The 17,094-nt window shown below is 41.7% G+C and overlaps 1 protein-coding gene across 6 annotated transcripts in view; it reads right to left on the bottom strand.

The window, feature by feature from the left end:
* Positions 1–4,777: 4,777 nt before the first annotated feature.
* Nr5a2 (nuclear receptor subfamily 5, group A, member 2) overlaps positions 4,778–17,094 on the bottom strand; it is a 152,238-nt gene continuing 139,921 nt past the window's right edge. For all 6 annotated transcript variants that reach the window (XM_013521997.1, XM_005375135.2, XM_005375138.2 and 3 more), the window contains 2 exons: positions 7,806–8,049; positions 4,778–5,306 (listed from right to left, as the gene is read on the bottom strand). In XM_013521997.1, the coding sequence (XP_013377451.1) occupies positions 5,294–5,306; positions 7,806–8,049 (257 nt within the window). In that variant the 3' untranslated portion in view covers positions 4,778–5,293. The remainder of the gene's footprint in view (positions 5,307–7,805; positions 8,050–17,094) is intronic.

Below are 17,094 nucleotides of genomic sequence, written 5' to 3'. Positions count from 1 at the left end.
TAAGATGTTTGGCAGGCTATGATTCCTCTCCTGCGTTATAAACAAATACTGAAATGAACTTTCATATATCCATTTTTTATACACTTAGATCTCTGGAGTTGGATCTTGCCTTCCAGTGTCTCCTCATTGTAGCAGACTTCAAAGGCATGAGGTTTTCCCCAGAGGGGAGACACGAGAGAAGTTCTTCCTAAGTTTTGAGCCGGTCTATGTTGACTGCCCATTTTGAAATCATAGACTCTCCTTCCTTGAAGGTCATTATCAGTCACCCAGCTCTCTTAGGCAGGCGTCACTTCCCCAACACTGCTGTCCAGCCCAACCTCGGGTGGAGCAGTTCCTGGGAGGTCACTGCCCTCTAGTAAAGTTGGCTCCACTGGGGTGGCTTTGATTGTTAGATATTCATTTGTTCACATCACTTTCAAAGCTCTTCCACTGTGGTATCTACCCATTTTACAAACTTCTAGTCTCTGGAGCCACCTTTTATGGGTAGCCCTTCTCTAGGTAGTGGGCAGCAATACTGAGCAATATAAGTGACCTTATACTAATAGAGTAGTTCAGTTTTCACTGCCCAGCACTTTGGGTTAACAACACACTCGTGGTAGGAGCTGACATGCAATCACACATATGAAACGCTCCTGAATGAAACGATCTGTGAACACACTGGGGGACACTAGATTATTCCAGTCTGGCCCTACTATGACATCCATGGTCCAAATCAAGAGACAAATAGGTTGTGTTATGGTTTAGATCTTGAATGTCCCCCAAAGCCCATGTGTTAAAGCCTGGGTCCCCAGCTGTGGAGGACCACCTAGGCGACTCTCCGTGAAAGAGGAGCAATTGCCTCCATTTTGGCTGAGCCTGACCCTATTTCCATGTATTGACATGTACAGAGCTGGCTAGGGCTTTTCCTTATCCCGTCAATTAGCTTTAAGCAATACATATTGGTCTAGCCGAGATGCTGATGGTAATCTTTGGAGATGGCAGGCGTGTTTCCTTGGACCCCTCGTTGTTCCCACAAGTGAGTCAGGATGAGGCGGGATGTGTGAGCCAGTGCTCCACAGTGTCAGCTGGTATTGAGCCTTGGGATAGAGGCTATGACTTCTAAAGGCTTCAAACATTACACATCAGAGCTGAAGCACCGACCCCCCCCCCCGCAAAAATTAGATACTTGCATCTCAGTTGTGTTATGCGGATTACTCTTTCTGCATATCCTTCTCTCTGCATTTGCAGAGATGATTTCAGGCCTCCTACTTAGCCCAGCTCATGGCACTCACCTACTTCCCACGGTTCTCATAGTCACTCATCCTCAGGCCACTCCCTTCTTCATGAAGGAGTAAAACCCGAGCTCAGCCTTGGGATGAGGCCTTTGTTCCGGATGGCCATCACTGGGGCTGGACTTAGGGCCCATTGGCTCCCCATAATTGCAAATATGCCTTAGCGTCTTTATTCTCACCATGGGTTGCACTGGAAGTGGTAGACTGGAATTAACTCACTGTAATTCCAGTAACTTTTCATGGGATTACAAATATAAACTTCCTGGGCTATGATGAGGACTGAGGAGGGCTCTCTATACCCAGCATGGGCTTTTGGGAGGTGATGGCAGCCATAGGAAGTGGGGTCTGTGCGAGGTCCCTAAGTTACTGTGTCCTTGAAGGAGACCGTGGGACTCGGCCCGCTCCTCCTTCTCTGCTGCCTACTGGCCATGGCGTGAGTGCTTTGGCTTTGCTGTGTTCCTGCCAGGGTGCGCTTCCTCACCATAGGCCAAGATCAGTGAGGTCACTGATTGCAGATACCCCTCCAGAACTGTGAGCCAAAATCAACCTTTTCTAAGTCAATCATCTCAGGTATTTTGTTAAGTGATGGAGAGATGGCTACTACGAGGAGCAATGTGTCAGAGTCGGGGACCTTTAATTCTTGTGGCTCTCATGTGCAGAGCTCCCCTTTGGAAACACCTGAGTCTCTGCCTCCCCCTATGCTCAGCTGAGCGGGGCACCTGGAAGTGAGCGCGGTGGGACTGGAGCACACCTCAGGTCACGATCACCCCAAAAGATGTGCGTACTGGGTGAAGGTGCAGTCAGGGAGTTTCTGAGTGTGGTGGGAGTTTGCCAACTGCTGGGGACCAGCACACCTGGAAGCGCAGAGACAGGAAAGAGCCTCTGTGCGCAAGAAGGAAGTCCTCAGTGTGGTCGGTGCTCAGCAGGGGTGGGAAGGGGGGGCGGGGGGACAGTGGGCAGAGGCTGTGTCAGGGGGAGACGTAGATGCCCTGTTGGGGGACTTTCCCCCCATCGTACAGGCAAGAGAGGACTGTCACTGGCGGGCAGCGAGTCTACTCCAGAGTCAAAGGACTGGGTTGGCTGGTGTGTGGTGACCTTTGCCATGACCCGTTGCAGAAGTCCAGACTGGCTCTGCTGTGTGGTTTCAGAGAAGAAATACCAAAGGCCTGACCTAGAGCTCCAGGGCAGGAGAGGTGTGCACTGCAGAGAGAAACAGGAAGGGACTGGACGGATGGGAGGCCCTGTGGGGGGCAAGAGAGGCCCACGGTGGTGGAGTCTGGGTGGCGGGGGGGCTTTCATTCCTTTGCTACCATGGCGGGAAGTCTTGGCCCAGGCTGTGTCCACTGGCCTAGGCTCTGTCCTCAGAGAGGAAGCTGCCCAAGGCCACCAAGGATGGGAGCTGCCACTGGATGAATAGGAAACTCTTGTCAAGCCAAAGAGTGACGACACTAATCACGCGGCCACACGTCTCACGTCTCTTTGGCTCTTTCTGATGAACAAGGCCTAAGGAGAGCCTCAGACCTGAGCTGGTGTCCCAGGGAGCCCAGCTGGAGGTGCCCCAAACCTTCTGCTGGCATCTGCTCAGGAGTGGAGTGTGTGCCAAGCTCAGGCGTTTCTCTTGATAGTTTAGTTTCAAACACACTTCAGGAATACTGAACAACTGGGCTAATTACAGCCCCCTTTGTCCCTATCCTAGCAACAAACTCACAAAGCTTTTCTACAAACAATACCACAATCAGCCTGACACCAATCACTGAGTTACTAATTCCTAACTTAACATAAAACAAATGCCTTTGTGAAATGGTTAAAGCATTGCAAGAATATTTATTTTGAGTGACTAAACTATACACTTCCTGTTCAGTGTTAAGGAAAATTGGTCTTTATTATTCCAGGGAAATGTCAAGATCGCTAAGTGTTGTAGCATTTTGACCTGTGTTATGTTGAAACAAAGTCTCCACGTGTTTCTCATAAAAATATACATCAGAGATGACTTCAAACTGAATGTCAAACTTCGTTAAAGGTACAAACCTCCTCAAAGTTATTTTGAATATCAAATATAACAATCAAATGCATATCAGCATGTGCCATGTTTTTCTCTGAGGCTGTCTCATGTTGTTGGATTTAGTGACTTTCTGAATATTAGCCTAAGTGACAAAAGTACCTGCCTGTGCTCTGTCACCCTGACCCCTGCCAGCTGCCAGGTTGCAGAAACTCCACCAATTCTTCTAACAAGTCAAGACTTTAACTAAAGTTTTTTTTTTAAAAAATCTATGTTCACCTTGCTTGACTTGCATGATGATTACCTGGGTGTGTGTGTGTGTGTGTACAGAAATGTATCAAACTTCACACTTCTCTGCATGTTAATTATAGTCCAATTAAATGTGAATTGTTTTAATATTTGTTATATCAGCAGAACAATTTAAAAAGTTGACAATGGAGATAGGTTTCATAGGCCACTATTTAGTTGTTTAAATATAGTTTCATGACCTACTAGTCCTTCAGCTCAGGGTTCTGTGTCTGAGTCCTCTGTCTTTTTGTAGGATCCTAAGAAAATTCAGTCTCCTTGGTGAAGTGCTAATTCCTCTTGCTTGTCTCATCCCAGGGTAAGGACGCAAAGGGTGGATCCTAGAACCCCTACAGGGTTGGGCTCTCTGTTTCATAAGCAGCAAGTGTTTTGGGCTTCTGCAATTTTTATTTATTTCCAAAATGTATTCTACAGTGACTTTATTGGTTTACACTTCTCTGAAGATTTCATGGTACTGAAAGAGGCTATTTACTAGAACACGATCAGCCTACATTTTAGGGTTAAACTACTAAGAGTATAAAGGCTTTGATGTTTCCAAGTTTTTGATAAACATTTGCATACTTCATGGTGTACTGCTGCCTGATTTTCTCTAGTATCTGTCCTTCTAAAGCGAGTCTGAAGTGTCTCCCTGGTTTGGAGATGGAATGGCATGGTATTTAAATGCACTGATCCTGGAGTTGAACTGCCTAGGTTTGAATCCCCATTCCTGAGCTGTGGACGTAGTTCAGTGGCAGTCCTTCCCTGGCATGCATGAGGCCCTGCCCTGGGTTTGATCCCCCATGACACAAAAACCAGAAAACAAATCCCCGCTCCTTCCCTGGCTAGCATGTTGATAAGATGTGGACAATACCTCATGAAGTAGAGTTCTGAGGATCAAGTGAATTAATACAGCACTTTACCAAGTTATTAGGACATCATTTTGTCAATAAAAAAGTTACAAACTATTAAGACTTTTCTGCCAGTCGGTTGCAACAGTAAATGACAAAATGCTTCCTTTCATGAATGGAACAAGGAGGCTCAGATTGTGTTTAATGCTTCAGGCATCCAGTCAGGAACAACAGACAGCTGTAGAGAATATCTACAGCACAGAAAGTATCTATGCTTAGGAAATTCTTTTGATTCCACTCCTAGTTAAATATTTAATTACTTAGGACTTTCAGTATCCAATAAGAGGACAAAAGACTTTTAAAAATTATCAGGCTGGGCATATCAATATTTATTGAAATACTGAAAAAAAAATTCCATTTTGGTGAGAAATTTCTGGCAAGAACTGACATGACAATATGTATTTCACTGATACAGTAAGAAAATGTCAATGCGTAACTGACTTCACACTCTAAACATTGCGCGATCTGTAATATAAATATCCAGACATGACAGATTGTCTGATAACCAACATAGACCAGCTCTAGTAAACGAAACTAAGCCAAAAACCTTTATATTTGAGTCTGCTTGTACTAATAAGTCCTGTATTGATAAGGCAGTTGGCTAGGCCAATGTCTGGTTACAAACTGATTAACAATTCACAGCAGAAAAATTCACTGGCCAATTTCTGAAGGGCCACAGGCAGCTGTCACACTGTCCTGCTCATCGGCTTCCGCCCATGGTTTCACCAGCAGTATGGATATGACTGTGTTGCCTGACTTGCGAACCACTCTCAGGGTGTAAGCCACCTGGTGAACAGCATAGCAGTATGTGATATTTTTCAGGTTTAATTTCAGTGAAGAGTACTGTACATGTAAAGTAAGAAGAAACAGATTTTAAGAATCCACATATCTGGCACTTTTGCAATGTTAAAGACCCTTCCAATAACTATCCTTCTAATCTCCAAATCACCTCCCCCATGCTACACACACCTGATGGAGCCCTTTCATTAGCCATTGACTGCACCGTTCCTCTCCACCCGCCACTAGCCAGCTTGGTCTTTAACTAAGGGAAGCAAGGCTGCTGCCATGCTCTTTCACGCTTTGGATCTGAGCTCTGATCAGTGATTTTTTTCATTGCCCTTTGAGCCATGAAGATAACACAGGGGACGGAGACCCGGCACACGTCTATGCCCAGCTTGGCTAGGGTATAACCTTCCTGTGGATGAGCATCAGAGGTGATTAACAAGAATAATAAAATAATCTTCTTTGTACACACTGACGTAATAACTAATATCTTTGGTATACAACTTACAATGCTTGAAAGGAAAACCAGGTAAGAGTCCAACTTGTTAAATTTACTTGAAAACAGAGGAAGGTACAAGTCACATAATTTACAATCGATATTAAATAAGCTACAGTAAGAATTATATTTATGAAGATTTACAGACATTTAATCAAGTGGATGATTTTAATTCATTAAGACCCTTCTATGTCCCTGAACTATGTTCCACTAACTTGAAGACATGCTACAGTAAACACATATATTTGGTTTCTTCAGTCTTGGCTATCTCTTACACAAAGGTGAAACCAAGGTACAATAAATTAGCATCATAATTGTCTACAGTTGAAACTATGATATACAATATAAATAAACTATTCAAAAGCCAGAAACATTAATGAAAAAAAAAAATCAAGGGACTAGGAGATACTTTTATTTTTTACAGTTTCTACAAGTGATTGTGCTGCAGATCATCTCAAAAAATTAAAGTCTAAATGAGATTCCTGTTTTTGATTTTAGTGTCTCACGACATACAATAATTAAGTACTGTTAAAAATAATTACCAATCAGAAAAATAACATTAAAGAATTACTGCTTCTGCTATTTTGTAATATCACAGTCCCCCCCACCCCTCCCAGGACCTAAAGAATGTAAACACTATATTTTTATTTGACTTTAAAGTATTAATACTTTATTTTAAACAAATGTTGATCCACATCTGCACAGCTAACTTTTAGAATCACGAAATAAGGCAAGACTTTCATATCTGTGGCATTGTGTGTTAATAATACTGACAGCGTTGTTCGGAGAGTTTGTTTGCAATTCTCTATCCCCCAATATTTGTTCTACAGCAGACTTTGGCCTATGACTTACAGGGTCAGTATCACTCTCTTCCTTCCCCCTTTGGGAAAGATTTGCATTACTTTGTTATCTTTCCAGGCTACACGTAAAAAATCAGTTTCCATCCCAAGTTTAGGAGATACTCACTTGCAACTAGAATGAACCTTGAGTCAGGTTATCAGCTCACCTTTTTTTCTTTTCATTTTGCATAGCTTCACATGCTTCAGTTTTTATGTTCAACTACTTAGAACTGTGACTACTTGACATCCCAGCAAAAGAGGCTTAAAGTCTTGTTTTTAAATGAACACAAACTTTTCATGATGAAAAAGACGGATGTATCCTAGTAAGCCTTTTAGTCATTCTTATGAAATTCAACAATGCCAAAGCCACATTTCACCAACAATAGCAGAAATAAGATCTAACTTGCTTTAGTTATGGAGCATTTGCTTTAAAAATTGGTAGTCATATCCCTTAACATTAATTAATGCTTATATATGGTAGAAGAGGGATACTGCCTGCTTTTTTTTCCCCAATCATGAACACGTGACTAAACAAACCAGAACATAGTTAAAATGGCAAGCTGACATATTTATAGACTGTTCTTATTAGCTGTTTGCAGGTCTACAACATAGACATTCAGAATTCATGATTTAGTTGCGCTACTACTGGGCATGTCTGACCACAGATCCTTAGTACAGGTTCCGTGGTCACAGGGCAGAAGGTCTGGGGGGTCTTCACAGGAAGAGAGAGGAGCTGTCCAGGTACAGCTGACGCATTCTTCAGAAGTGTTTCAGTTCAGCTTCACCATGGAGGAATTCTGTAAACGCAAACCCCCCACTGAACAAACCTAATTAATAACGCAGATTAGTTCCTAAATTTCTTCACAGCGGAGATCAGCTTAAATACACAACAACTGTTCTGTCCATGTTTATTCTGACACAGTGTTGGAATCCATCTGCGAGTTCAGTCCACTCCATTACAACGTCTTTCATATGAACCCTTTGGGGATGTGAAGCCTTTGATTCACAGTTTGCAATACAAATACCCTGATACATCATTTATTTGTTATTAAGTATTTGATTATTATGCTTTTTAAAATTCAATATCTTTAAACCAAGTTTTTAATTAGTGTGCTGCTTGGAGCAGTTCAGAGTATTTTTTTTGTCCTCTTCCTGTTCTTCTTCCCCTCTCCTACCCCAATCTGTTTTTGTTCTGAAAGCAGCGCTCCTAGGTTTGTAACTTACGCTCTTTTGGCATGCAACATTTCGATGAGAAGGTTATTATAGGGGACATCTCCATTCAGGTGCTTGTAATAGAGGTATTCTTCAGCCTGCATGCTAATTGCTCGGATTTCTGGTAGTCCACGTAGTAGCTGCCCGAATTTCTCTGCTTGCTGCGGGTAGTTGCAAAGTGTATAGTCCAGCAGGGCCGAGTTGACTTGTTCCTGGACACCTTCGACCAGCTGGAAGTTCTCAAGGTTTTTGACATCTGCATTTAAGAAACAAACACAGCAATATTTCAATGGCATTTTAATTCCTGTTTACTAAAGTAGCATGTTCAATTAGTGTGTGCATTTTCCTCTTGACATAATGCGTACTGTATGTGCTGCTGAATATTCGGTAAGCCCCGCTCACCGAGCTTCCTGGGAAAATGATCACAAAAGAGCTTTAGAAGAATGTCTTGTTGAAATTCTGCATATACCTCAAATCAATTAGACACCAATGGATTTTGAGCAAGGTCAACTCTTTTTATATCTTACAAAAGGAAAGGTTTGAGGATTCCTAAAGTAGAGGGATCATAATATATTGCCAGCAAATGAGTCCCTAGAGAAAGACCTATCTTAACCCAGTATATTACACAATTCATATAATTCTGTATTAATTTTTCTGACCCAAGGTGAAATCTGTGTCCAGGGTATGATGTAGTTAATTCTAATTTAAAGTGACAGGGTTCTTGTTTCTGTTTGACATTTTCTAAATGATTCTGAAAGCCTTTGACTTGTCTTGCCTATGCTAATGAACCATCTGGTACACTCCAGTGACTGCCAACGGAATAGTTGCTACTAGGAACTCTCTAAAATATATATCTCAGTGACTAATGATCTTTATCAAATGAAAGCCTTGTCCTTTAGGCAGAATACAAGGCAGGATGGTTGGTGCCCTTTAACCCGAATGGGGTTTCTAAAGTCTATTCTTTTCTCTTTCTTCTTCTGGTCCTGGGTCACTTGTAAGGGTAAGCGGGACACAGGCCATTCATTTTGCCTAACTCCTGGTGATCATCCAGTTGTTTTAAAATATCTGCCCCAGAGGTGCTTATAAATAATGAATAAGAGAGAAACACTGAATCAAAAAGACAGACTGACATACAAATGCACACACGGATAATAGGCAAGGCAAAATGCAATGTTGGCATTTCTCTCTGGAGTTCACGTTAGCTGTACAGCTTTGATACAGTGTGTATATAGAAGCCTCTGGAAAAACACACAGATGTGTGTAGGTGTTTCCATAAACCTCTGAACAGAAAGTAAACAAATGCAGACATCCCCACTTTTATTTCCTAATTGGAAAAAATAAATAAGGCAGATTCTGAAGAAAACGACCTAATACTACGAGTAAAAGGTTACATGCACTAACCAAAGATAATGGTTACAATAGTAAGTCATATCCAATATTTTGGGCATCTGATACTGTGCATATCTAAATGGATCTGCAATAAGTCTGCATTACATTTGTTGTTGAAATGTGTTCAACACAATTTCAGTGTTTGCATTTAGGCTCCACACTGCATTAAACATTCTTCTTCCTATCCCCCACAAGTCTCTGACCCAAATTCAGAACAGCAAATTTACAGAGATACACATAGGGAGTGTGAGAGCTGGATACTACATCTATTTCAAAGTGCGATGGGAGACAAAAATATTGGATTACTTATTAATGAGTTACACAGACAAATGCTACTCTATTATGAGCTCTCTATCTTCTTGTGGCATTTGAACTGATAGCCAGGTTGTGTCCATTTGACTTTTTCTATATAGTTAATAAAGCATTTTCCATCTTCTACATTTCAAATACTTTAAAATGATTTTTAAAATTTATTTGTATATTTTTGAGACAGTGTCTCATTATGTAGTTCAGGCTGGCCTTGAACTCACTATGTAGCCCAGGATGGCCTTGAACTCACTATTAACCCAGGCTGGCCTTGAACTTATGGCAATTTTCTTGTCTCAGCCTCCTGGCTATTGAAATTGAAGGCATGCGCCACTATTTCTGGTGTTAAAAATGATTTTAAATTAATTTTAAAATGTATAAATATGGGTATGGGTCTACCAATATACTTGATTCAAAATTATAAGATGTAAACATTCAAAATACCTTCAATATGCTGTGCCTCAGTAAAAAAAAATCTGTGTGAATGCTGTCATAGTGACTTAAAGATAACTATAAAAATTTGAAAGAGTATTATTGTATGCTACAGAAAACGAGTTTCACAAGAAAAAAACTAACAACAGAGATTAACAGGAGGGTGTAGGAATTTGGACAGTATAAAATGTAAGATAAGTAAATAATAGTTTTTTTAGAAAGTTGTTTTTGAGACTTTTTTGATAAATGTATTCTTTGAGAATTAAATTTTAACATCTCGTGATATTATGCCACTTTATTTAAGGTTTAAAAAAACCCCTACCAATAAGTATAAAACAAAAGCTAGGTAAAGCGTAAGTTCTGGTTGATCATGCACTATTACAGAATAATCATTAAAGTCTTCAGATTAACGTTTGTGGAAAATCTGAGTATGGTCCACCCCGGCACCTTTCTCTCCAAAAGTTTAAACACACACACAGTGCTCCTGTGGACAGGAAAATATGCGGCTTTCCCATACTTGGCACAAATGTCAGGTTTCCCCTTCAAGATCACCAGAGCTGAATTCACATGACTAAATTAATTACGGCATTAAGCTGTTTCAGGGAACTTATCACTAAATATAGCAAAGCTTATGTTGCTAATCACCCCCCAAATACTTGCTTGCTGGATGTCTATTCTGTTTCTATGTCTATACTGGGGACAAGGATCCTGATATTTAAACTACAAGGCTAAAAAAAGAAAGGAGGGTAGAGAGAAAGCAACGTGCAAGAGGAGGAACTTCTGGTTGGCTGACTCATTTGGTGGCAAGTAGTTGCTGGGTCACTGCTCTGCTCTCTGTTTCTCTATAGTAAATTCTTTCAGGTGAGCACTTTGCGTTTGCAAAGGGGCCCCGAGAAAATACGCCATTACTGTTTACTTTTTATTGCTCCTGATTGTCCCCAAATTAATAGACCTTTAATTGTGAAGTGACCTATTAACTTTTTTTTTTGTCTTTTTGAGACAGGGTTTCACTATGCAGTTCAGGCTGGCCTTGAACTCACTTTGTAGCCCAGGCTGCTCTCAAACTCCCAGCGATCCTCCTGCCTCAGCCTCCCCAAGCTGGGATTACAGGTGTGCACTACCACGCCTGGTTCTGTTAAATTCTTATAAGCCAATCTTTTTCTTAATAGAAACTGATTTAAAAAATATATATATATATTCAATAGAAGTCTTTCTGAAATAAAACATTTTTAAATGTATTTTCCTTAAAGATGCTGTAGAGTTAAAACATCCTAGAGTGAATCCTTTTGCTATTCAAATAACGGAGTCTTAATTTACATGTTTTGCAGAGGCACTGGCTAGTGCTGCTTAGGGAAGGGCACCTGCCTTCCCACTGGAGCTGGAATCTATCCCTGGGATTCCAAGTCACCCAGGTCTCTGGGTCTCGCCGGCAAACCTTGATTTTACAATTTAAATACTAATTCACACAGAGAGAGTTCATAAAGCCCTAAGGGGGTGGGGCTGGAGATTTAGCTCAGCGGCAAAGCGCCTGCCTGGCAAGCACAAGGTCATGGGTTCAGTTCCCGGTACCGGAGAAAAACCAAAAAAAAAAAAAAAAAAAAAAAAAGCCCTAAGGGGAAGGGAGAAGTGCTAAATGCAGAAGACAGCCTCCCTGCGACTTGCAATTTTCTTTTAGGTGGTTTACATTTGTTTCCTTTTTAGAAAGACTTTAGAAATCCAAGTATATTCTCATAACATGCAAGGAATTAATTTTTATGCAAATTTAAACCTTTTCATGAAAACTTGAAGATGAAATCAATTTAAATTGAAATTTAAGATCTTAACCATTTTTTACCTGGGGTGTCCCTCCTTCAAATCAATCCCTGTGCTAAGTAATGAATGACAGGTAGTTGGTATATTTGAAAGTCTTAATTCACCTATAGCAGGAGTCTAGAATACCAGACTTTCTCGGATGAACTGATATTAAGTTATACGAGGAAAGAAAATCTAGACAAATACATTACATGTTCTGGAGTTCTCAGAAATATGTTTTTGAGACTTGCTGCTTGGGTCCCATATTAAACAGCATCACACTGCATCTGGATTTTAACAATGGACACCTAGCCAGAGGTGTCATAACAGAGATTGCTATGTGGCCAAAATTCCCGCCAGTTCTGTGATTTTAATGCCAGATCCCCAAATCTCCTGTTTTTGGTATTCTGTGTACTCCTTTGAAAAGCAGATAAGCATCATTTTAATACAATTGAAAATACTACCTAACGAACTCTATCATTACCAATTCTGGGTTGGAAATTGTGTGTAAACAGACAGAGGCGTCCCCAGCCTTTCTCTACAGTTTTTAAATTTTGATGGCTGGCAAGAGCATTCTGTGCTTTCCCTCGAAGTATTAGTCTCTTATCATCTATTCTACTTTATTCACTCAGGGACTAATTACTAACTTTTTATATGAAACAGCATTACGATAAGCTCACAGTGGGGTGCTCAGATTTTTTCCATCCTTATTGGAAAGTAAACCCTTAGGTCTTCTTGAATATATTACAGTTCAGCCCTCTCAGTCCTCACAGCATTCAGGCTCTCTCTGAAGATGCAGATTTTTATCTCTGCTGCTCTGGTCCCTGACACATGGCGCAGCCCCAAACCTTCCCGTTTCACACACTTTTCCAGAGTGGGTCCTCTGCTGGCAGGAGGGCTGGGGATAGCATGAATGGTATTGTGCCGTGAACTGGGGGAAAATCCTACATAGTTATTTACAAGAAGACATAAGGGCCGGGGCTTTTGCAAGGATGACAGTCTATAGATTGTCACAGCTTGTCCTCAGAAGGCCTTTTCCTTTGACATAGAAAAGGAGAAACGAATTTTTTGTAAGGAATTAATTTTTTAAAATTTTTTTTACAGGGCTCAACATGAATAATGTGCATAAATAATTCTGCAAGAATTTTCAGAGGTTGGACAGCAACGTGCTAGTTCTTTTACTACGAACAAAGTCCACTTAAAGAAAAGTCCGAGCCATTCAGGGTTGCAGGTGAGGGAGGAGGTTATTTTTGCTGGTGATGTTTCGGATGAGATGCTACCCCCAGTTTCCAGTAAAACATGAAACTCCAGATAGATCCTTAATAATTACATAGGTGTGAAAAAGATATGTGTGTATACTTATTAACCCAACAGCTACTCTTGCCAGTTAGAACATGTAATCGAGTGTCTTCATATACAATTTTACTAACAAGAAAATGTAATGCTTGGCAGGGGCTGCACACACACGTGTGTATGCTCACACACACACATGAAACATGTGAACTTTTTATGTGCACAGAAATAACAAACTTACAGAGCACGCTAGCATGCTTTTTTATTTCACACCGTTGTGCGTACACAATGCACGTTGCATCCACTCACTCGGGGCTCTGGCAGCTCTGAGCCAGGTGTTAAAGATACAGGAATGAACGTCTCTGTGTCATGGCTTCTCAATGTGATACAGACAAGCAGTGGGTGCCTCGGGGCCACATAGGATGGACACCTAACTCAGGACTCAGAGGACAAGAAGGGTTCCTGGGGGAGCTGACGCCCGAGGAATTTTAAAAGATGAACAGAAATGAGCCAAGCAGCATAGGGAAGAAAACAAGTCCTGGCAGATGACGGTTTCCCACACACAAAGATCCAGGGCACCCGCCCCGGGCAGGAGTGAAGGAAGAGGTAGGTCCTTGTGAGCATGTTAAGCGGAGCAACCTTGGAGGAGAAGGGGAGGTAGTGCGTCAGACAGGGATGAACCATGAGGTGGAAGATTCTGAAGGGCTCTGCGTACCGTGTTAGCTTGGATTTTGTTCTGAAAGTAATGCAGGAGTATTGTAGGGCTTTCAGGAAGAGAAGTGGGCAGCTTTCTCACTTAGAGTACTCTGCTGGAAGTGTAAATAAGGGATTGATGTGTACATTGGAAGGAAGGAAGGAGCAAGTCCATCAAGGAGGCCATTACAGGATGTGTGAAATATGGTGGCCATGAGGGAACAAAAAGGTGGACTTGAAAGGCATCAGGCATCAAGAATTGTTGGTGGTGGGTTAATAGACTAGGAAAGAGAAAGCCAATCCTGGATGGTTTCCAGGCATCCACTGAAGAAGGAAAGTGGTGGTCAACACGGAGGCACATGGGGAAATTGTAGCCTGGAGGAGTTCAGGTATGGCTACGCTGAGTTTAAGAGGCCCACGAGATGTTGGGAGACGTCCAGAGAAGGGCCGAAAATACAGGTCTGGACCTCAGCAGGGAAGCCTGGATGGTGGTCTAGATTTGGAACCCATCAGAAGATGAGTGATAGGTGAAACCTAAGCCGTCTATGAGAATGTGTGGAAAACAACAGGTCAAGGAGTAAGAGTTTGGTAGAAGGCTTCTTTTAAAGGACTTGAGAAGGCACTGCAGACATTACAAAATTAAGATTCAACGAGATTAAATGGTTTTTCCAAGATCTCTAACTTAGTAAGGCCTAGAGAATGAAGGAAAAATCTACTATTTATCTAGAGTTCTCTGGTCAATGCTTGCTCTAGCCCTTCACATTTGGACAGTATAGGAGGGAGGGCTTCTGCATCTTGCTTTTTTTTATGTGCAGGGTTTGGAATAAAGGGTCTCACTAATCAAGAAAGTCTGAAACCCTGATCTCATGGTACAACATCAAGGTCGGAGGAGAACAAGTGCAAGGAGGGACCTGGTTCCAGCCCTGTTAAGCATGGCACTCAACCCCTCTGACTCCGTGTCCCCATCTGCAAAGTAGGGGAAATTACTTGCCTATGTTTTGGAACCACTTAAAAGCAAGATGACAATAACAATGAGTAAACTTTGTAAAAATGCAAAGGTATTATATTCTCACAAGGCATAATTCTTATAACTGCACAGCTAGAATTTGGAGATTGTGTTTGCTTTTTGTACATAGCTGGATTTTCCCCACTGTGACATTTCACGGACAACACAGAACAGTGAGGTTTTCCAAAATTCAAAATTCATGGAAGGTAAAGCAAATGCAAGTGTATCTCTATCAAAAAGGATATCTGAGAAAGCACAACCATGTCTTACACTGCAGGGATGAACTACAAGGTGTAAGACCCTGAAGGGCATTGCATACCATGTTAGCCTGGATTTTGCCATTAATCAGTTAAACATCTAGTGATCTTGGAGTCCACTGCACAAGGCACACATGATATTCTTCATGACATCTGCCAATCTCATGCCCAGCACGGTGCTTGGTAAAGCAGGGCTCGGGAAATTCTACTGCATGAAGAACGTTTCCAGCTGTGGCGCCTGACCTATCAGTTTTCTGTTTGAGATACTCAATCCTCAAGAGTCAGCAGAGTTGCCAGCAGGAGGTAATGTTCCTCAGTCTCCCTCTTGAGTTCTCACCTTCATCTTGTCTCTCACTGTGAGATCAGTGACAAGTTACTACTTTGGGACTCAAGATCCTGTGGCTGTGAACAGCAAGGGTTGGACGTCGAGACCCCTATTGTCACTTGCAACCTCGTGTTCCACGAATGAAGCTTTGGGAAGACCACAGTGGATTCTTTTGGCAAACAAGTCCAGGCACTGTTCTACATGTGTTTCATGAGCCCACAGCTTGCGCTTTTACATAGCCCTCTGGATGTTCCTTCAAATCTCCATGATGAATGACCTGAATGACAAATTATTTCAAACACTGTTTTGGTAGTATGTAGCAACGATTTGACACAAGGCACCATTCAAAAATGGAAACTGAAGCATGGTATGGTGGCACACACCTGTAATCCCATACTCTGAGAGGCTGAGGCAGGAGGACTGCAAGCTCCAGCCCAACCTAGGCAACTTAATGGGACCCCATCTTAAAAACAAAAATTAATTTTAAAACAGTTGGGATGTGGATCAGTGTAAAGACCTTGGGCTCAATCCCCAGTACCACAAGAAGAAAAAAATATGGCATTCACACTCATTTATATGAAAGAAGTCTCCCTTTACAGGACCCATGCAGTTTTTGCACATGTGAAGTTTCTAATGTAACTCCTGTGCGCTATGACAGATCAGACATCTTTGCTGTGATTATAGAAAATACAACATTGAATGCAGATGGCATCGCTTCAATGCTCAGAGCAAAGCAATATTTCTTGCATTTACACACTGTACTAAATATTTTGTTTGTTTTTTGAGACAAGGTTTTGCTATGCAGTTCAGGCTGTCCTTAAACTTACTGTGTAGTCCAGGCTGGCCTTGAACTCACAAGAGATCCTCCTGACTCAGTCTCCCAGAGTGCTGGGATTATAGGAACATACCACCACACCAGCCCTACACACTTTACTAAAGCCAATACTCTATCACAACCTCACCTGAGAGAACATCTCTGCCTCACCCACTCCTGCCTAGACACATGGGTCTTTCTTGCTGGTTCTTCAATTTACTGAGCTTGTTTCTGCCTCAAGACCTTTCCACCTTGCCTCTTGCTCTGTCTGGTTCTTCCCGTGTGCGACACTCACTTCCTCACTGCGTTGTTACAGTCCTCTTTGGCAAAGAAAGCTTTGCTGACTGCACTTCCTGAAGAAGTCCTGTGTTCCTCTCAAACCACTTTCTGTGCCTTCATTACTTAAAATCTGTCTTTAAAAGTACATGTAACCTATCGAAGAAATATTTATACACTCATATTTATTGTAGTGTTACTCAAAATAGCCCGAGAGTGTCCATCAATGGAGAAAAAAAAAATCTGAGAGAGAAAGGGGAAGGGGGAGGGGAGACAGACAAAGACAGAGACATACAGATGGAGACTATTCAGCTTAAGAAGAAGAAACAAAAAGAAAAAAAGGAGGGAGGTAACAGGTGCCTGTAATCCCAAGACCCCTGGAGGTAAGACAAGAGGATCCTAAATTCAAGCCAAGCCTGGGCAATACAGTAAGACACTGTCTAAAAATTTAAAAATATAGAAAAAAGGCTGGAGATGCAGTTCAGTGTGAAGGCTCTGAGTTCATTTTGTACTACTAGATTAAAAAAAAAAGAAATAGAAACAAAGAAAAAGAGGAAAATTCTGTCACATGCTGCCTGGATGACATTATGTTACGTAAAATAAGCTAGCAACAAAAAGACAAACACTAGGATTCAACTTACATGAGTAGCTGGAGCTGTCGAACTCATAGACACAGAAAGTAGAATGGTCGCTGGAACTAGTGACTAACAAAGCCTTAG

This window comes from Chinchilla lanigera, unplaced genomic scaffold (genome assembly GCF_000276665.1).
Source record: "Chinchilla lanigera isolate Chin_1 unplaced genomic scaffold, ChiLan1.0 scaffold00005, whole genome shotgun sequence".
Classification (NCBI taxonomy): domain Eukaryota; kingdom Metazoa; phylum Chordata; class Mammalia; order Rodentia; family Chinchillidae; genus Chinchilla; species Chinchilla lanigera.
Note: the sequence above shows the minus strand (reverse complement) of the source record. Positions and strands in the feature narration are given on the sequence as shown.